The sequence below is a fragment of the Hemiscyllium ocellatum genome, chromosome 9 (genome assembly GCF_020745735.1).
Source record: "Hemiscyllium ocellatum isolate sHemOce1 chromosome 9, sHemOce1.pat.X.cur, whole genome shotgun sequence".
NCBI classification, from domain to species: Eukaryota; Metazoa; Chordata; class Chondrichthyes; order Orectolobiformes; family Hemiscylliidae; genus Hemiscyllium; species Hemiscyllium ocellatum.
Genome location: NC_083409.1, coordinates 102,828,722 through 102,850,806, shown reverse-complemented (window position 1 = coordinate 102,850,806; position 22,085 = coordinate 102,828,722). Strand labels below are relative to the sequence as shown.

Genomic DNA, 22,085 nt, shown 5'->3' with positions numbered 1-22,085 from the left:
AGCCTCCTGGATGATCCAAATTCGGTTTTCGAGGAGCTAGAGTTGGGTGCACTTCCCGCAGATGTAGTCGGCAGAGACATGTGAGGTGTCTCCCACCTGCCACATTCTGCAGGAGGAATATGCAACTGCCCTAACATCCATATCCCGCTATGCTGAAAGCCCGCTCAGGACTAAACAAAGGAAGAGAAGAAAAAAAAAGAGTAACCTGAAAACCTACCTAGTTTACAGACTTTTAGTAAGGTTAGAGGAAGTGGGTGAGAGGGAGGCCCTATGGTGCAGGGTCTCGGGTTTAGAGCTCACCCACTTAAGAACTTCCCAGCATCCTTTGCTCCTCTCTCACACCTCTCGGCAAATGGAGGCCCCGACGCCTGAGGTAAGTGTTTTAAATGGTCAGACTCACCTTCCCAGGTGGGCCAGATGGGCCAAAGTGCCTGTCCCTGTGCTGTACTGTCCTATGTTCTAAAGTTTTTGCAAAAAGAACTGACAATGAAAAGAGCATTTTACATTTCATGGGTCTGGAGTGTGCTGCCTGAGAGTGTGGTGTAGGCGGATTCAATCTTTGCTTACAAAGAGAATTGGATTATTACCTGACATGAGAAAAACATACAGGGCTACTCTCAATCATTGTGGGATGAGATGAGTTGCTCTCACAGAGCATGGGTACAGACATGACGGACCTTCTCCAATACTGTAAGGTTCTATGATAAGTCTGTTGCAATCTAGTTAACTGCCATCCTCTTCAAGCCCTATCTGCTCTAGAGGTGGGTCCATCACATCCCTCTTTAAGTTGATTACAAATGCCTATTGCTAGGCTCATTTTGTGGCGTAGCCATTGATTAATCTTCATCTTACTAAAATGCACTGTTTAGCCAACTGTTTAGAATTTAGATGACTGAAGATTATTGTTTGGACAATACAGTTGTCTTTGTTATTGCTTGGAAAAAAAATGTTTAAATGTAACGAACAAATTTTATGATGACTAATCCAATTAAAACTAATTATTGAAAATTCTGGTATTTGCTCAGTAGAACAGGATGTGTTTTCCCACCTCTTGATTAGCAATATGCAAGATACTACCAGTTTCAAAGAAAATGAAAGTAATTTTATTTTGGTCGTGCACAGACTTGGGAGCAGAGAACTTTTGTGAAAATTGTCTTCCAATTTCTGTAAACAACAATCGAGCAAAATTTTGCAAAGTATTCAGCTTTGAATTACTTACATTAGCCTTTCATATTATTACGCAAAGATGAATCAAGGTGATAATGAAAATAATTAACTTTATGTCTTGAAAGCAAACTGAAAATCCTGAATTTCCAATCAAATCTGAAAATCTAGAAGATATTCTCGCACATCCAGTAATGACCCTGTTTCACCTCATACAAGAAGACTCAGGGTCAGGAGTGTTCCGACAAAATGTCCTTTCTCAATTATAAACATCCTAATACATCAAATACAAGCAGAAGTGGGCCATTTGGCCCTTTGTGCCTGTTGTCCCATTCAATAAAATCATGTCTGATCTGTTAGTGTTTCAACTTCCCATCGATCTGCGCTACTCGTTAAAGCCCCATTTAACGCAAATCCATTCAGCTGTGTCTCAGAAGACAAAGATTTTCAAGCTCCTCTCCTCAGCCCTTTAGTCTACTCTGCCATTCAATAAGACTATAACTGATCTCATTACAGCAACAACCATGAATTCCTGCCTATACCCCAGTAACCTTTGATTCCTGGGATATTTATCTCCCTCTGCATCACATGTATTAAATGATCCCACCTCTGCTGTTCTCTGGCAGTGATAGTTCCTCAACACACTCAAGAAAAAAAACTATAATCCTCTCATCTATAATTCAAATGGGAGACTGCTGATTTTTCTTACTTCTGATCTCTCCTTCAATGAGAAACATCATTTTTAGCATCTACCCTGTCAAGTCCCTTTGAGATCCACTATATTACCATGAAAGATTGTAAAATCCGGCTTTATTTTTGCAATTCACAGATTCTCTACCCTCTGAGAGAAGAAATTCCTCCTCATCTCTGTCTGAAATGGATGACACCTTATCCTGAGGTTATGCCCTCCGGTCCTAGACTCTCCCACAAGAAAAAACAACCTCTCTTCATTTACCCTGTCAAGGCCACTCATAATATCACATATTTCAACAGGGTCTCCTCTCATTCTTCTGAACTAAAGTCACTACAAAGCCCAACATACTCAACCTCTCCTCAGAAGCCTATCTCATCATATTCTGGATCAACCAAGTTAATTTTCTCTGGACTGCCTCCTTCGATAAGGGGTCAAAAACTGTCCACAGTAATCCAAGTGGCATTCGGCTAATGTTTGCAGGTTTAAGCAAGACCCTCCTTTCCCTTTGGATTAAGACCCACAATCCATTTGCCTTCCCTACTAACTGATGCATTTCTATGCCAGCTTTTCATGCTTCCATGCATGAGAACTCCCAAATCTCTCTGTGCTACAGCCTTCTGCAGTCTTTGGCCATTTAAATAATAGTCAGCTCCTCTATTTTTCTAGCCAAAGCACAGACCTTACATTTTCTCACATTATAATCCATGTGCCAAGTTTTTGCCCAGGGTATGGGAGTGTGTGGTATGGGAGAGATTCAGTTGGAGCTGTGTGAGTCAAAAGTGTAGTGCTGTAAAAGCACAGCTGGTCAGGCAACATCCAAGGAGCAGCAGAGTCAATGTTTTGAGCATAAGCTCTTCATCGGGAAGAGCTTTCCTAATGATGATCTTATGCTCAAAATACATTTCTCCTGCTCCTTGGATGCTGCGTGGTCAGCTGTGCTTTTCCACAACCACACGTTTTGACTCTGATCTCCACTATCTGCAGTCCTCACTTTCTCCTTGGAGTTGTGTGAGGTAAGTATGAGATCAGTTGAATAGTTACTCAGGAGTTGGACTATGGATTTAATAGCCTAATGTACCTGAGTAACAACTTACTTAATTCCATCAGAATCTTCCAGATTTTCTGACTTCAATGGAGTCTTTCAGAGGATTTCAACCACAGCGGGATTGTCCAGTGAAATTTTCAATTTTCCAGGCAATTCCTTCTGAGTCTTCTCCAATAGGGATTGCACAACATCCATCTACCCTGGAATAGCAACTGCTCTGACTCACATCAGAAAATCTAGGCTATTGTAGATAACTGTGGTCCCAGTCCTGATCCCTGTGGCACACCATTCGAGATTGTCATCCTGAAAATACCCCTTTATCTCAGCTCTGTGTTGTCACAGCCTCATAGCTGCTAAAAGGCAAGTAATTTGCCAACCTGACCAACAACAAGGAATGCTGGGTATGGGATCTGTTGGCAAAGTAAAGCTCAAACCCACAAAACAGACACAGTGCAAACACAGCTGCCAGCTACTAATAATATTGGCATAGTGTAAAAGGGCACATTTCATCAGCAGTTCAACCAAACAAAGGAAGAATACACAATTCAACTAAAAACCAGAAAAGGTTCCCAGGTCCTGCTACAGACTCATTTGTAACACATTGGTGGTAGTCCTAAGGGGCTCAAACAACTGTGTATACTATTGGTTGGCATATCCTCTTTCCCTGCTAATCTATCACTCCAAACAGAACGGGTTATTCTCTTATTAAGAAACCTTATGCATGGTACCTTCTCTTGTTCCCCTTTTATCTAGCCTGCTTGTTATCTCCTCAAAATGGGCATGAAAGCATGAGCTCATTGAAGTGAACTGAAATTGTTGGTTAGAGGAGAGATCAGTGGCAGGTTTTTTTTTGTATTCATTCATGGGACAAGGCATTGGCTAGGCCAAAAGTTATTAATCATTCCGGAGGGCAATTAAGTGTCAATCACATTGCTGTGGGTGTACAGTCACATGTAAGGATAGCAATTCTTTCCCAAAATGACATTTGTGAACAAGGTGAGTTTTTCCAATGATCAGCAATAAATTCAGGGTCATCATTAGATTCTTAATTCTAGATTTTTATTGAATTCAAATTCCATTGGGGTGGGATTTGAACCCAGGTTCCCAGAACATTACCAGAATCGCTGGATTAACAGTCCAGTGATAACGCCACTAGGACATCACCTCCTCATTTAAAGGGACAGTCCAGAATACCGAGAATGCATATATTTCTATTGTAAAGAAACATTTCCCAGGCCAGGCTCTACCATCCATGTTCACTAAAGAAAGAGCATTATGCCTAGGGTCAAAGCATGTAATTGTGCAAAGAGAAAGGAAGTATAGGCTAGATACGCAAGTTGTGACTAACTGAGTAGATTGATGATAGCTTGGAAAAGAATAAGGATATAAGTTAAGCTCCTAACTTGGGGAGGAATCATTTCACTAATATATGATTCAATTCAAGTTGACTGGGAGCAGTTACTTGCAGATAAAACAGTGTCAGAGCAGGAGGAGGAATTAAAGGAGGAAATAGCGAGAGTAGAAAGCAGCTAGATCCCCATTAAAACCAAAGGTTCGAGCCAGGCTAGAGAACCCTAATTGCTGAGAGACACAAAGTTTAGGTTAAGGGAAAAAAATAGAGGTTTATGGCAGGGTTCCTAAAGCATTACAAAAAGTGTGGACGGGAGAGGATCGAAAAGGAAAGTAGGAAAATAAAGAATGGTGCACATGGACAGGGGAGAAAGCTACTGAGGTGAGTTTGGGATGACAGCGAAGGAAGTATGTTCGGTCTTGCAGAGAGAAACCTTCCCCAGAACTCGTCAAAATTGGCACAGACAAAATATTATAAGATTCAGTTTATAGTGTTTAGGAAGGATATTAGTAGAGGTTTCACCATCTCGGGTGAGAAACAGCTTGAGGCAGAATTTCCATGTCACTCATCTCAGAGTTGTTGCACCTGATTTATTTACAATCTTTGCTCAACTCTGTGCAAAGACTCGTTATCTTGCCACCAGCACAGGAAGAGCTGCCAATTCACTCTTAAATCTTTCTGAATGCCACTGAGATCAGGCAGTGAACAACTCACAAGTATAATGTGACTCGCACTGCTAAAGCTGAGCTGTACCAAGAAAATTACTGTTTTTCTTAAACAGCTGCTGACACTCTTACAGCAATCAAAATCTATTGGATTTCAGTGGACACTACCTTTGATGTGTCAGTGCAGAAAAGCTTTAATTTACATGTTATGACAGCAGACATCATTATTTGAATTTGACAAGCTCCAATCTGAACATAGCAATAATGAGATTCCAAAAAGCCTTTGTCTTGGTGCTCAGCTATCTTCTGTGTGGTTCTATTCTAAAGTGTACTGGAATAAAGCTGGAGAATAATGGATATCGAGACATCGTTATTGCCATTAACCCAAACATTGAACATAATGAACAGCTGATTCAAAATATTCAGGTGAGTTATTGAGGATTGACTGCGGTGAATTAATTATTTTGTTTCATTGTATGTTCTTTACTGTTAAAATTCATGCTTAGAAATCAGGGTTTGCCAAGAAGAGGGGTTTAAAGGAATATATTATATATTTTTTCTTTGGTCCTGAACTCACTGCCACGTCTCTTCCATGTATACCTACCTTGAAGAATTTCTGCTCCTCAGTTCTGATGGAGGTTCAGTGGACCCGAAACATTAACTTGGCTTTCTCTGTACACATGCTGCCAAATCTGCTGAGTTTTTTCTGGGAATTTCTGATTTTCAGCATCCACAGTTCTTTGTGTTTTTTTTTATTATATTTGTTTCCCTCTCACCATTTGATGAATGAATGGAGCTGTTTTGATGTTAAAACTGGGTTTGTGTTTTACAGGAAATAGTGACTGCAGCCTCCTCCTACCTTCACCGAGCGACCAAAGGGCGAGTTTATTTCGCAGATGTGAAAATCCTGCTACCCATAACATGGCCAGTTAATTCCCTTGCGGTTCGGAGACGGACAACTGAATCCTATGAGAAGGTAAGGACCGATTAGTGAAGAGTAACAATCAGTGGCAATCTTCATCTGGGCCTCACAAAACCCATCCACAATTAAGTGACTTTTATTTTGCACTGCTGATGCAGCAGCAGCAACTCTGAGGCAATTTTCACAGAATCTGAGACTTGAGAAAGATTTTCTTGAGCAATTCATTTGATAGTCATGCACTATTCCTCTGAGATATTCCAAACAATCTCTTTTGCCGTATTCAAGAACATTTTTTTAAATTCTATTGTCTGCATCTCTGAACTTTTTTAGCTTTGCCGTATTCAAGAACATTTTTTTTTAATTCTATTGTCTGCATCTCTGAACTTTTTTAGCTTTATTTGTGGTGGGTAACCCGCTATCAGCTGTTCCATATATAAATCATGCCCTTTTGCACTTTCATGAACGTTCCAATACATTTCCATATGGTTGGGTGGTGAGGTCTGAGTTCAAAAGCAATTCTCTGCTGAGCGGCTTCAGTGTGATTTTTTGTGCAATCTTCATCGTTCATTGCTGTCTCATAGACTGACCACATATCATGGGGAAACACGTCTATTGTAGAGTCCAATATAATTACACTCAAACCAATCTAGTATTGGTTGTAGTTCTTGAGGCAAAAAATCTGCGAGCGCATCTACGTAGTTATCAAGGTCACTAAGTGACACAAAAGCCAAAGCAATTATCATTTGTGCTTTTAAAAGCATAATCAGGATCGGTGTTGTACTGACGAGTTGCTCCAACTGCAGCAATATGTCTATAGATACTTTGCGCCAAATGAAAGAAACAGCCCCTACTTCTAACTTCAGGAAAACACTCTCTCATAGCACTGATAGCTACCTGCTCAGAGTCACAATGGATATACTGTGGTCTGGGATTAGGTACCAAGGACCTTCACCATTTCAAACAGTCATACGCACGTTGAATGCTGTTTATTTGGTAGGAGTATATACAATATTGGATGAACCCCATCAAGTCATTTTGCTAAAATACAATATCCCGGAGAGAATATAATAGGGGCTATGTTGAACGTACCATCCACAAACCACGTGGATTCTGCTAAATGATGTATCCAAGATTCCCTACCAAATATGATTATACGATTACTTCCTTGACCACTGTCCACCAAAAGAAATTTTCCTTCTTCTCCATTGTCTGGCTTTGGGCTGACCAAATGCTGAAGATCAGTCGGGTTTGGTGGCGCTAAACTAATATCATTCCTTTTTCGTTGAATTACTTTCTTCATGCTGCTTGTCGTCGGTAAAGATGCGAGGGACTGACTGAGGGACATCAGCTACACATTCGTTAATAAGGACACTAGGTACTTCCTGCGATTCTTCTACACGACGTTTTAAACATGCTTTCACTTTCTCAATTTGGACACATGCCGTGGAAGGAGAATGTGTGTGTCCATGAATTGTTTTTATCACAGTGTCACTGTTGGTGTGGATCCGTCCATTACATCGGCCCCTTTGTTCATATCGCCAAAACTTAATACTTGAATCACTCTTGGATAGTTTATCAAAAATATTTATAAAACCATCGTGGTAAAACTTCTTATTTCAACATTTACTAATAATTTCTGTTTCCATACTAAAAATTCCTGTTCCAGAAATACAAGCTTAAAAAAAACTCTCCTCTAATGAAAATAAGTTGTTACTGAAACAACACAAACACTACCTGAACCAATAACACTACAATTTTATATACCACCAATATTCAAAATATACGACATACTTGCTGTGGTGAATCACCTTCAGTGGCCAATGGGCGGTGGCTAAACGTCTTCGGTGGCCAATGGGCAGTGGCTAATCGGCAGCGGCAAATCTGCTGTGGCGAATGGTCCCATCCCGAATTATCTATGGCCGAACAGTTCACAGGGAATACCATCCATGTGAACTAAAACTGGGATTATACTTTGCAATAAATAGATGAACAAAATAACTTTCCTTTCCACGACACTGCGTTCTTAAAGTTAACACTGGGGCTTTGGGAATTGAGTCTGACAATCCTGCCCATTCTAGTCTAAAAAGATTACATTGGCTGTTCAGAACGTGATAACTTTGCCAGAGTGTTAGATTTAAAGTAGTGGTCAGATTTGTCGTGTACACCTCAAATCGATGATTATTTACATGTATTACTGTTTTTCCCTTTCCTCATCTGAGATTCTCTTTAGCCAATTTGGGAAAGCCTAAACCAAAATGATTAACCAATGCAGATGAAAGAGTTGCGTGATCCTAGAAAGCAAATGAGCCTGTTGAGATTTTGGAAGACTAAAAAGTAGTTCTGATGTTTAGGAATAGTGGCAGGAAGCTGGGGTGGGGAGGGTCTTGTTGGAGGGCCACATGAGTGGAGAGATCTGGAAGGGATACAGAGCGAGTGCAGCGGTAGCACAAATGATGCAGATATTGGTGTAATGCAGATGGTTTAGAATGTGCCATTTTATAAAATACCACATCTAACACCAGACTGTTCCCTTCATGCATCCATGCAATTGTTAGCTCAGGTTTCTTGTTCAGACAGAGTCATAGAGTTTTACAGCATGGCAACAGACCTTTCGGTCCAATTCGTCCATGCCGACCAGATATCCTAAATAAATCTAGTCCTATTTGCCAGCATTTGGCCCACATCTCTCTAAACCCTTCCTATTCATAGGCCCATCCAGATGATGTTTAAATGTGGTAATTGTATCAGCCTCTACCACTTCCTCTGGCAGCTCATTCCATACACACACCACCCTCTCTTTGAAAAAGTTGCCCCTTTGATCGCTTTTAAATCTTTCCTCTCTCACACGCATGACGAAATCAACTCTATAACTGATGAAGGAGCAGCGCTCCAAAAGCTAGGGTATCCAAATAAACCTGCTGGACTACAACCTGGTGATGTGTGATTTTTAACTTTCTCCACCCCAGTCCAACACCGGTATCTCCAAATCTATAAACTCCATATGCAAAGCCAAGAAGCATTCCAAAATAAAGAAAGAAATTCTCAAGTAATTATTGTTTATTCATTCACTCGTGGGATGTGAGTGTCACTGGCTGGGCCAGCATTTATTGGCAATCCCTAACCCTGGGATTAGGATCCCAGCAAAGTATGCAACTAGGAGAAGACAGAGCTTTGAACTAAGTACTGTAGCGAGTGTAGATTTGAAGGGCAGTTTTAAAATCAAAATGAGGCAAAGGTTACGGGTAGTAAACAAGTGAACAATAATCAAAGTGTGACAGGAAAGGATAGAAAATATATGCAGAAGAATACATCACAAAATAGATCAAGAACAATTAATAAGGATATAAAACTGATTGCTTTTTATCTGAAGCACATGGCATTTGTATTGTGTAGATGATGACTTTGTGATATTATTGCTATAGTATTAATCTGGAGATGCAGTAATGTTCTGGGACATGTCTTCCAGTCCCACCATGACAGATGGTGGAGTTTGAATTCAATTAAAAATTCAGGTATTAAAAATCTGATGATGGCCATGAAACTGTTGCTGATTGTTATGTGCAGAACCAATCTGGTTTACAGTAAGATATAGAAGCGTAATTTGGCCATTCAGCCCATCAAGTCACTTTGTAATTTGATCATGGCTACACCCCATTCTCCTGCATTCTCTGTGTGACCATTGATCCCTTTAATAATTAAGAACATACCTATCTCTGCTAGAATGCACTCAATGACATGGCCTCCACAGCTCTCTGCAGCAATGAGTTCCACAGATTCGCTATGTTCTAGCTGAAGACATTTCTCCTCATCACAGTTCTAAAGGGTCATCCCTTCACTGAGGCTGTGCTCTTGTTTTCTAATCTCTCCTACTAGTGGAAACATCTTCCCCACATCCACTCTATCCAAGCTTCTCAGTATTCTGTAAGTTTCAATCAGATCCTCCCTTAACTCCATCAAGTACATACCCAGAGTCCTCACCCATTCCGCAGATGATAAACTCTTCATCCCAAGAATCATTGTTGTAAAACTCCTCTGGCAATCCTCCAAGTCAACATGCCCTTCATTGGATATGGGATCCAAAATTATGAACATTTTATTCTATACACTGCTGGGGCCACTGCTGTTTGTCATTTTTTTTAAATAACCTGGATGAGGGCATAAAAGGATGGGTTAGTAAATTTGTAGTTGACACTATGGTTGATAGAGTTGTGGATGGAAATGGAGGATGTTGTGGGTGACAGAAGGACAGAGATAACCTGCAGAGCTGGGCTGAGAGGTGGGCAAATGGAGTTTAGTGTGGAAAAGTGCGAGGTAATTCACTTTGGAAGGAGTAACAGGAATGCAGAGTATTGGGCTAATGGTAAGATTCTTGGTAGTGTAGATGGGCAGAGGGATCTCGGTACCCATGTACATAGATCTCAGAAAGTAGCCACCCAGGTTGATAGGGTTGTTCAGAAGGCATACGATGTGTTAACTTTATTCATAGAGGGATTGAGTTTCGGAGGCATGAGGTTGTGCTACAACTGTACAAAACTCTGGTGCAGCCGCACTTGGAGTATTGCGTACAGTTCTGGTCACCACATTATAGGAAAGATGTAGAAGCTTTGGAAAAGATTCAGAGGAGATTTACTAGGATGTTGCCTGGTATGGAGGGAAGGTCTTACGAGGAAAGGCTGAGGGACTGAAGGCTGTTTTTGTTAGAGAGAAGAAGGTTGAGAGTTGACTTAACTGAGACATGTAAGATAATCGGAGAGTGAGATAGGGTGGACAGCGAGAGCTTTTTTTCCTTGGATGGTGATGGCTAGCACAAGGAGACATAGTTTTAAGTTGAGGGGTGATAGATATAGGACAGATGTCAGAGGTAGTTTCTTTACTCAGAGAGTAGTAGGGTCATGGAACGCACTGCCTGCAACAGTAGTAGTCTTGCCAATTTAAGGGCATTTAAATGGTCAGTGGATAGACATAAGGATGAAGCTAGAATAGTGTTGGTTAGATGGACTTCAGATTGGTTTCACAAGTCGGTAGAACATTGAGAGCCACAGGGCCTGTACTGTGTTGTAATGCTTGGTGTTCTATGTTTCAAATTCGGTCTGACCAGAGCCTTATGCAGATTCAGCAGTACGTCACTGCTCTTGTATTCTAGCTTCAGTGATGGAAACTGTCTCCTTACCTGGCCTGGCCAACAAGTGACTCCACACCCACTCCACACCCACAGCAGTGTGATTGCCGTTCCATAGCTGCTCATGAGAAGTTAGTGATGAGTCGTCTCCTTGAACTGCTGCAGTCCATGCGTGTTCAGTAGAACCACAATGCCATTAGGGAGGGAATTTTGAGATTTGGTCCAGTGACATTGAAGGTATGGCAATATATTTCCAAGTCAGAATGGTGAGTAGCTTAGAGGGGAACTTCTAGGTGATGGTGCTTCCCTACATCAGCTGTCCTTCTCCTTCAGGATCGTAGTGGTTCAGGATTGGAGGAACTGTCTAAGGACATTTGGTGAACTTCTGCAATGCATCTTTTAGATGGTACACACTGTTGGTGGTGGAAGGAATGGTCTGGTGCCAATAAAGCAAGCTGGTTTGTACTGGATGGTGTCTTGAGTATTGTTAGAGGTGCACCCATCCAGGCAAATTCAGAGCATTGCATCACTCTCCTGAACTGTTGCTTGTAGATGGTAGACAGGCTTTGTGGGAGTCAGGAGATGACTTACTGACTGCAGGATTCTGAGCCACTGACTTGCTGTTGTAGCCACAGTATTTATATAGATAATCCAGTTCTGTTTCTGACCAATGGTCACCCCAGGATGTTGATAGCAGGTGATTCAGTGCCTGTAATATCAAGGGGCAATGTTTAGATTCTTTCTTGTAGGAGATGGTCCTTGCCTGACATGGATGTACAAGCATTGTAGGCAGTTCAAAAGATATTCACCAGGCTGGTTCCTGGGGTAAAGGGGCTGACTGATCAGAACAGGTTAGAGATCAGAAGAATAATGGGTGTGTTCTTATTGAAACATACAACATTCTGAGGGGCCTTGACAGTGTAGATGTTTAAAAGTTGCTTCCAAACTCAAACTAGTTGCAGATTAAAGGAGCATTTATTTAAAAATGAAGTGTGAAACCATTTCTTCTCCCAGGGCATTGTGTATACCTGGAATTCTGTAGCCCAGAAGGTTGAGGAGGCTGGATCATTGTTTAAGTAAAGGGGAGGTATTATCAGAAGTTGAGGGCTATGAGGAGCTGGAATTAAAGAGCAGTTGAGGTCTGGGTCAGAATAGCCATAACCTTGTTGAATGCCGGGACATGCCTCAGGAAGGGGAAGTGGGTGCGAGTGGCCTACTCCTACTCCTATAGTTTATGTTCTTATCTTTTCACATTGATGAGAGAATACATTTTAAAGAATGGTGGCATTTCTTTCCAGAAAATTAGGAAAATCAACATTTTCCAATTTTGTAACGTGTTTCCTCAGCCACATCGGAAATTAAATCATCCACTTTAGATTTGCGAGGACAATTGACTATTTCTTCCGTTTTCAGCATCATTGGCTTAAGGTGCAGCATTGGAACTGAGGAAAGTTCCTTGCCATTTACAACTGGCACACAATATAATTAACTCAAACGACAAGGTTTCGCATGGTGCACTGGTTTGCAAGGTTGGATCACATGGAATACAGGGGGATCTAGCTATTTGCATACAGAACTAGCTCAAAGATAAGAGTCAGAGGGTGGTGATGGAGAAGTGCTTTTCAGACTGGAGGCCTGTGACCAGTGGTGTGCCACAAGGATTAGTGCTGGGTCCACTATGTTTTGTCATTTGTATAAATGATTTGGATGTGAACATAGGAGATACAGTTAATAAGTTTGCAGATGACATTAAAATTGGAGGTGTAGTGGAAAGCGAAGATGGGCCAATGGGCTGAGGAATGGCAGCTGGAATTTAATTTAGATAAATGCGTGGTGCTGCATTTTGGAAAGATAAAATGAGCAACCCTCTCTGCTAAATGGCAAGATCTAGGGAGTGTTGCTCAACAAAAAGTCCTTGGAGTGCAGGTTCATAGTTCCTTGAAAATGGAATAACAGGTAGCTAACATAATGAAGAAAGTATTTGATATGCTAGCCTTTACTGGTCAGTGCATTGAGTGTTGGAGTTGGGAGGTTATATTGCAGCTGTACAGCGCATTGGTTAGGCTATTTTTGGAGTGCTGTGAGCAATTCTGTTCACCCTGCTATAGGAAGGATGTTGTGAAGCTAGAAAGATTCAGAAAAGACTTACAAGGATGTTGCCATGGATGGAGGATTTGAGCTAGAGTGAGGCTGAATAGACTGCGGCTATTTTTCTTGTTGCATCGGAGGCTGAAGGGTGACCTTATAGAGATTTATAAAATCATGAGGGGCACAGATAGGGTAAATAAACAAGAGTGGAGGAGTCTAAATCTAGAAAGCATAGGCTTAATGTGAGAGGGGAGAGATTTAAATGGGATCTAAGGTATGACTTCTTCATGCAGATTTGTGGTGCATATATGGAATGAGCTATCAGAGGAAATGGTGGAGGTTGGTACAATTGCAACATTTAAAAGGCATCTGATGGGTATATGAATAGGAAGGGTTTAGAGGTATATAGCCCAAGTGATGGCAAATGGCACTATATTTATATCGGATATCTAGTTGGCAGGATGGGCTATACTAATGGTCTATTTCTGTCCCTTTTTATCTCTATGACTCAATGACTCTATTAGCATTTTAACTTGTGGAGGGAAATCTATAACCAAGTGTTACAAATAAAATACAGTCAGTAATATACACTGTAAAGATTGCAGGAGAAGTGTGTTACCCAAAGAATAGGGAGAATGTGGAACTGTGAGGGTCATAGCTTGAGTGTTAGATATTACACAGTAACTGAGCAAAAAAATCACAAAGCAAAAATCAGCAAATCTAACACCAATGACAAGAGGCCTCCATTAAGGGTAGTTAATCTTAGAATTAAATCAGTTCAAGTGCGTTACTTCCACCTGACATGTGAAATCACCATCACTGGGATGGGTGGGGTGAATTTTGTCATCCATTTAAGGGGAAGCTTGGTAAACAAATAAGCTAAAAAAGAATAGATGATCATGGTAGTAGGGTTAAATAAAGGAGGTTTATGTGGAGCATGAGTACAGGTATAAGGACGTGTTGGCTTAGCATTTTAATTGTTTGATTCTTAATCCAGAGAGCAAGGATTTGAACCAGAGTTTGAAAAACTTGGGTTCAAAAGCTCGCTACATTACGGTAATGTCATAGAAGCCCTACAGCAAGGAAGCAGGCCATTCATCCCTCTGAAGAGGATCTTACCTAGACTCATCCCATCCTTGGAACCTCACATTCCCCATAGCTAATCCACCTACACATCTCTGGACACTATAGGTAATGTAGCAAGGCCAATCCACCTAGCCTGCACATCTTTGGACTATAGCTGATGAGGGAATTTGAATTCAACTTTGAAAAATCCTGGAATCAGACACCTAATATTGACCCCAATTATTGAGAAAACTCATTTCGTTCACTTATGCCCGTCAGGGAAGAAAGCTGCCATCCATACCTGGTCTCTCCTACACATGACTCCAGACCCACAGCAATGTGATTGAGTCTTAACTGGCCTCTGGGTAATAAGTGCTGCCCTCGCCAGTAATGCCCACATCCTGTGAATGAATGAATGAATAAAAAGAAGTAGACAAATGCAATCCAATTGTCTCTTTCTGTGCACTACATTCTATGCTACTATTTTCACTGGGTCACATTCGATGGTCAAAAACCAGAAAGGACGTGATCCTATTAAAAACAATGAACTGTCCAAAAAGGTATGAATAGTCCATGTACATATCATGGGAAAATAACCATAAATCCATTAGTGGTCAAAGGAGGACAGATCAATCTTTGGTTGTTTGGTCAAGGGTAAAAATGGTTTGAAGTTTTTGCCACATGAACTGTACAATGCAATATATGAATATGAATTATTTTATGATATCCTTCCATTCCTAGCTGAATCTTTTGACTTACAATGGCCGTTAATCTTCACAACAATTATTAAATAGTATTTGTGCCCTTCAAATCCCACAACCCTCTTCCCCCTAAAACATTTAATGTAATAACTAAAGGGATCACTTTATGAAATTAAGCTACCAGTACAGAGACTCACTAATTGGGAGTGCATTTCATGATTTCACTCCTCATAGATACTACACATGATACAGGAAACCACTATTAAGAGAAAACATAGGCCACGCACTTCAAATTTCCAGTTATAGTTATAGTCATAAAGATGTACAGCACCGAACAGATCCTTTGGTCCAACTCATCCAGGCCAACCAGAATCCTAACCTAACTCATTTTCCAGCATTTGGCCTATATCCTTCTAAACCCTTCCTATTCATATACCCATCCAGATGTCTGCTAAATGTTGTAATTGTACCAGCCTCCACCACTTCCTCTGGCAGCTCATTCCATACAGGTACCACCCTCTGCATGGAAAGGTTACTCCTTAGATCCCTTTTATATCTTTCCCCTCTCATCCTGAACCTATGTCCTCTAGTTCTGGACTCCCCTACCCCATACTATCCATGTTCCTCATGATTTTGTAAACCTCTAAAAGGTCAGCCCTCAGTCTCCGATGCTCCAGGGAAAACAGCCCCAGCCTATTCAGGGTTGGAGCATTTGAACTATAGGGAGAGGCTAAATAGGCTGAGGCTGTTTCTTGTCCTTCTTTTTAAATTCCTTCATAAAGTCTAGCTCTTCTCAACTCCAGCCCCATAAATTGTCAAAATTTTAATGCCTGCCCAAGTCTGGTTTCTAGAGCATCTGCAATTTTAATCACTTCATTATTTGCAGGTGTGCCTTCAGCTGCCAACATTCACAAACTCTGGAATTTTCTCCCTAAGTCTCTCTGCCTGGTCATCTATCCTCATATCTCATTTGGCTCTGTGTCATATTTGGATTAATAACATTCCTGGGCAGCATCTGGAGATGTTCCCCTCCATAAAAGTTGTAATTTCAAAGTATGTGTGAAGGCAGTGGCCTGGTAATATAGAATTCAAGGTCTAGCTTGACAGAGTTCCAAATCCAATCGTAACAAATCTGAAATGTCAAATATTGTTCAAGACCCTTCTTGTTCACTAATATCACCCTTACCTGGTCTAATCTACATGTAATTTCAGATCCACAGTAATGTGGGGAACTCTTAATTATCATCTTCAGTGGTAAGCTCTGAACTGACCTCTTAACAGGCATCAATAAGCCCATTCAGATCAAGGAGAAAGCAATAAGTGCTAACATAGCCAGCAATGCCTACATGCCATGAATAAACTTTACAAAATAAATATAAACTCAAGTTGTTACTCTGAAAAGCAAGCCACTATCTGGTGTAGTGCACAGACATTTTTTAACTTGGATGCCTTAAACTCCCGCAAGACAGCCACATTATCTGCTTTATCCCTCAACCCCAGGTGGTGAGTTTACAGTGAATGGAACAAGCAGTTGTTGACTGAAAGGCTTCAGCTTACTACTACTTATAGTAAGGCATATTATGGCTAAAAGGAAGGGGTCATGCCAGGTTACCTTACCCGCTGTGATCTAGAAGAGAAAGAATAATATATTTTTAGGTAGTTATGATGCCTGAGAGGTTTGAATAAACAGGTTCAATAATTACTTCTGAAGGGAACTGGAACTAGACTAATTCTGCTGTCTTGTTGCAGCCCATCGGATGTAGGCAGACCCAGGAGGTGAATTATGCTTTCAGAGAGCTAGCAGAGATAGGACAGGCTGAATGGCCTCCTTTTGTGCTCTAATCATTCCATTATTTTAACGTTTTTTCAAGTTTATATTAGCTGCACATCCTTTTCTAAATTTGTAGCATGTGACAACACAGGTGTGGTCATTTTCAGGGCCAGCACAGGAATGTACCTGTTCCATGGGAATATCAAGGCAGAGAAGGGATTAAAAAGACACAGGCTGTTCCTTTACTGTGTCAAGTTATCAGACTCTTAGACTATGAGTCATATCCAGCAGTACTAATAACATGATAGTGCAAATGACTGCATACTAACACATGTAACTAACACAACCATGATAGCTCAGATTTTATGAGAGTTCCTTTGCAGGAAGTAGGCATTGCTGATGAAGCCAGAATTTATTAACCACCGCTAATTTCCCTGGAGAAGATGGTGGTGCACTGCATTGCAGTCGATGCTGTTAGGAAGGAGCTTCCAGGATTTTGACACAGCGACAATGAAGGAACAGAGATACAGATCCAAATCAGGATGGTGTGTGGCATAAAGGAGGACTTGTAGGTGGTGTTCATCTTGTCCTTCTAAATTGTAGAGGTTGCAGGTATGAGAGATGCTGTTGCAGGAGCCCTGGTGAGTTACTATAGTGTCTCTTATAGATGGTACACACTGTTGCCATTGTGCATCAATGATGAAGACAGTGAATATTAAAGGTGGTGGAAGGCTTTGTCCTGGATTCTTGAGTGCTGGTGGAGTTGAACTCATCCAGGTAAGTGGGGAGTATTCTATCATGAGTCAAGAGATGTTTCCATCACTAGTCAAGAAACAATCCAGATTTTTTCAATATATCATATCAGTGGCATCACAAAATTCTTTTGCTATAAATTCTGTGTCGTACAACCTTATACACCACAATCACCTGATGAAAGAGCACTGCTCCAAAAGCTAGCGCTTCCGAATAAACCTGTTGGACTGCAACCTGGTGTGTGTGATTTTTAACTTTGTCCACCCCAGTCCAACACTGGCACCTCCAAATCATAATCAAGAGTTGAGTTACTTCTTGCATAGCCCCCAGTCTCAGACCTACTCTTGAACAACAATATTTGAATAGCTCGTCCAGTTCAGCTACCCCCTTCAAAGGATGTTGATAGTTGGGAATTCAGCAATGGTAATGTCATTGAATGTCAAAGAGCCATGTTTGGATTCTCTATTGTTGGGCATGGTCATTGCCTGGCAATCATTTGACATCAATGTTACTTACAATGTTATTGATCCAACACTGAACATTGTCCAGATCTCATGACATTTGAACAGAGAACACTTCAGTATCAGAGGAGTTATGAATAGTGCTGAACATAGTCACTGATGATTGCACAATCACTCCTGATGAAGGAAGGAAGGCCATTTATCAAGCAACTGAAGATAGTTGGGCTCAGGTCACTGCCCTTGGGAATTCCTGAAGTGATACTCTGGAGCTGAGATGATTGACAATCAACAATCACAGCCATCTTCCTTTCTGCCCTGAACATTGATTCTCCTGCTCCTTCGATGCTGCCTGACCTGCTGCGCTTTTCCATCAACACATTTTTCAGCTCTGATCTCCAGCATCTGCAGTCCTCACTTTCTCCTTTTTGCCAAGTATAACTCCAAACAATGGAGTGTTTGACCCTAATTCCCATTGACCTCAGTTCTACTAAATCTTCTTGAGGCCAGTTGATGGGGAAGCAATGGCCTTGTGGTATTATCGTGGGGCTAGTAATCCAGATCCTTAGCTAATGTTCAAGGGACCCAGGTTCAAATCCTGCTATGACAGATGATGGAGTTTAGCTATTTTTAAATTGGAATTATGAATCTACTGATTACCATGAAGCCATTGTTGATTTCTGGAAAGGAAAAGTAAGGAAAACTGCCATCCTTACCTGGTCCGGCCAATACATGACTCAAGACCCCCATAGCAATGTGGTTGGCCCTCACCTGCCCTCTGAAATGGCCTAACAAGTCACTTAGTTCAAGGGCACCTAAGGACAGTGAATAAATGCTGGCCAGCCAGTGGCACCCATATCCCGCGAATGAATTTTAAAGATACGATTGGTCAGAACTACGTCAAGAGCAGTCAACTTCACTTCCTCTCTGGAGTTCAGCTCTTTTGTCCATTTTTGGACAGAGGCTGTAATCAGGTTAGGAACTGAGTTAGCCTAGTGGAACCAAACTGAATGTCAGTGAGAAGGTTACTATTGGGTAAGAGCTGTGATTGCACTGTCAATTATACTTTTAGATGTTAAAGTTTAGTTCGGATTTGTACAATACAAGCCAAAGTTATGACAACCGATATCAGATACCAACAGATTCTTATATGGTCTTATCCATTTGTCTTTTCATAGGCTGATGTGATCATTGCAGAACCATTCCGTAAATATGGAGATGAACCATACACCCTGCAGTACGGTGGATGTGGTGAGAAGGGACGGTACATTCACTTCACACCAAACTTCATACTGGACAGCAGTCTGGATTCATTTTATGGACCGAAAGGTAAACTATCTGAGCTAAGTTAGAACGGAGTAGCATTTGCTTTAAGCACCGAATTAAGACTGCTCAGTTGGTGAACATGATCCTAGCTGATGCTCATGAGGTGGGGGTGCCAGTGTTGGACTGGGGTGGACAAAGTCAGAAGTCACACAAGACTAGGTTATAGTCCAACAGGTTTATTTGAAATCACAAGCATTTGGAAAAAATGAACACTAGAGTTGTTATGACAACGAGGTATGACAAAGGCAAAATTGAGATTACAAAAATCCTTTTATTATCTGCACCTTTGCCTTAAATAAAATTTCCTGGCAGAGAGCTTTTCACATGCAAACCCTCACTCAAACCCTCAACTGACCATTTGGTCATCACAGAGATTATGATAATACAATAAATTTCCCGTATTTGAGGTATATAATTTTTCGCCAGTTTATTGCGATTGCTGATTCATAAGGTGCTTTTAAAAACAAAATTTGTTTATTGAATCTTGGTGAAGTAATTAAAAGAAATGCTACAAAAAGGGCAATATCCTTTTTATTTAGCTCCTTTCTCCCCAAGACAATGGAACACTGAACATTTCAGCTAAATCCTCTGAGAACCAATTCTATCCCAGGTACAGAAACACTGCACCACTAACACAGAGGAACAAAACATTGATTTCTCTTGTGAAGTCACAAAATAATTTGATGCCATCCTTGTGTATTGTGTCCCCATGAATGGATAATGCCAAAGTTCAAACTTTCAGAAGGACAATTTCATTTATTTCTTGTAGAGAATGTAAGCATTGGTTGCATTATTTTAACAAAAAGGGCTCTTGTTTCTACAGGTAGAGCATTTGTTCATGAATGGGCTCATCTTCAGTGGGGAGTTTTCAATGAATATAATGAACTGGTGCCCTTCTATTTATTTAATGGAACCAGTGAAGCAACGAGGTAGGACAACACTGATTGTAATATTCTGCTCACTGAAAAATGTCTCCTGTGTTTTCTAGATAGCTCACAATGCCCATAGGGTAACTTCTTGTTCTTGTAATCTGCTCCATTAGAGGTAAATCAGCAAGATGTCAGACAGTTTGTGAATGTTAAAATGTTATAAGCAGGATCAGACCAGTTTATCTGTCATCAAAAGTGATAAAATCCTGCCTATGCACCTAATATAGGAATATAGAAACATTGGAACAGGAAATACCCATTCAGCCCCTAGAGCTTATTCCACCATTCAATGAGATCATGACTGATTGATGGCCTAACTTCATATACCTGCCTTTGGCCTAAGTCCACTGATACCTTTGTTTAACATAAAATTAACAATCTCAAATTTTAAATTATCAACTGATACAGCTTGCAGTGCTGTTTGCAGAAGAGAGTTCCAAAAATCCACCACCCTTTGTATGTGGAAATGCTTCCTGACATCTCTACTGAATAGGCTTGCTCTAGTTCTCAGATTATGCCTGATGACAATCTCGACTAAAGGAATTCCAGCCTTAGCTTTTCAAATTGAATGTGTCTCATCTTGTTGGTGAGAAAATTATTGAAACACATTACAAGGAACATCATAAGTCATCATTTAAAAAGGCACATATTAATCAAGGATGGTCAGGTGGTATTTGTTCAGGGAAGAAGAAAGTGAGGACTGCAGATGCTGGAGATCAGAGCTGAAAATGTGTTGCTGGAAAAGCGCAGCAGGTCAGGCAGCATCCAAGGAACAGGAGATTGGACGTTCTTCAGGATTCCTGAAGAAGGGCTTATGCCTGAAACGTCGAATCTCCTGTTCCTTGGATGCTGTCTGACCTGCTGCGCTTTTCCAGCAACACATTTTCAGCTTTGTTCAGGGAAGGCTGAGTCTCATGAACTTGGTTCAATTGTTGAACAATTAACATGGAGGGTTTATGGAGCATTTGTTGTGGTCTCCATGGGCTTTTTGCAAGGCTTTTTGCAAAATCTCACGTGAAAGACTTGTTAGAAAACTAAAAGTGTATGTGGGATCTCTGAACAAGTAAAAAGTTGAAAACAAAATTAGCTCTATGGTAGGTAATGAAGAATAAAGTCTAAGGATATCTTTGAGACTGGAAGCCTGTTTTCAATGGTGTGTACCAGGTCTTCTACATATGATGATATATGTATAATATATAAAAAAGATTCAGACTTAAATGGAGTGGATATTATTAAGATATTTCTACCTGGTATCAAGATAAGGCCACATGTTTAATGCCAAATAACAAAACTGCAGACAGCAGGAAATATAAATGGATTAATCAGGTGGGTTGAAAAGTGACAAATTAAATTCAATCCCGAGAATAGAGAGCTAATGCATTTACAGGACTGAGCATGGTGAAAACAAGAAGATTCAACTAGTAGATTACTAAGAAGGGTAGGAGAAAAGGTTAGCATTAGAGTGCATTCTCCAGTAAGATTAAAAAAAGTGCAGTTGGATATGGTGATTTAGGAGGCATACAGATACATTCCTTTATTAACTCAAGCATGGACTATGACAGCATAGAGGTTTATACTGGAAGCACACAAAATTCTAGTTAGATAACAGCCGATATATTGTATACAGTAAAGAGCATGTCTTTTTATTTTTCTGTATTTTTGATTGTGATTGAAAATGGAAAAATGATTGGCTTAAAAACCAAAGTTATCGAAGGAATTGCTGTGCGTACTTAAAGCAAATTACCTGGCACTCATTCTAAGGAATATTTACTCAACCATTTGTGCAAGTGGCAGGGCAAGTCTAATTATAGATGATCTTGAGCTGGGGGGGTGCTGTGTATGAGTGAAGATTCAGCTGATTGTTGCATGGCTAAGTGACCAGGTGTTGGTGATAAAGGCCACCTGCCTGTCCACACCAATGTGACTGGTTCCCAGGTAGCTGCACAGCTTAGGGTCAAGAATGTTCCGGTCAGACACAACCAGTACTTTGGGAGGAAAGGAGCTGTATTTTCGACCTGCAGGAAAAAGCATCTC

General features: G+C 40.7%; 1 protein-coding gene across 1 annotated transcript in view; it reads left to right on the top strand.

Annotated features, from left to right (window-relative positions):
• The first annotated feature begins 5,183 nt into the window (after positions 1-5,183).
• LOC132818549 (calcium-activated chloride channel regulator 3A-1-like) overlaps positions 5,184-22,085 on the top strand; it is a 40,045-nt gene continuing 23,143 nt past the window's right edge. Inside the window, exons 1-4 of the mRNA XM_060829606.1 lie at positions 5,184-5,345; positions 5,752-5,895; positions 18,975-19,125; positions 19,946-20,051. Of these exons, the coding sequence (XP_060685589.1) occupies positions 5,184-5,345; positions 5,752-5,895; positions 18,975-19,125; positions 19,946-20,051 (563 nt within the window). The remainder of the gene's footprint in view (positions 5,346-5,751; positions 5,896-18,974; positions 19,126-19,945; positions 20,052-22,085) is intronic.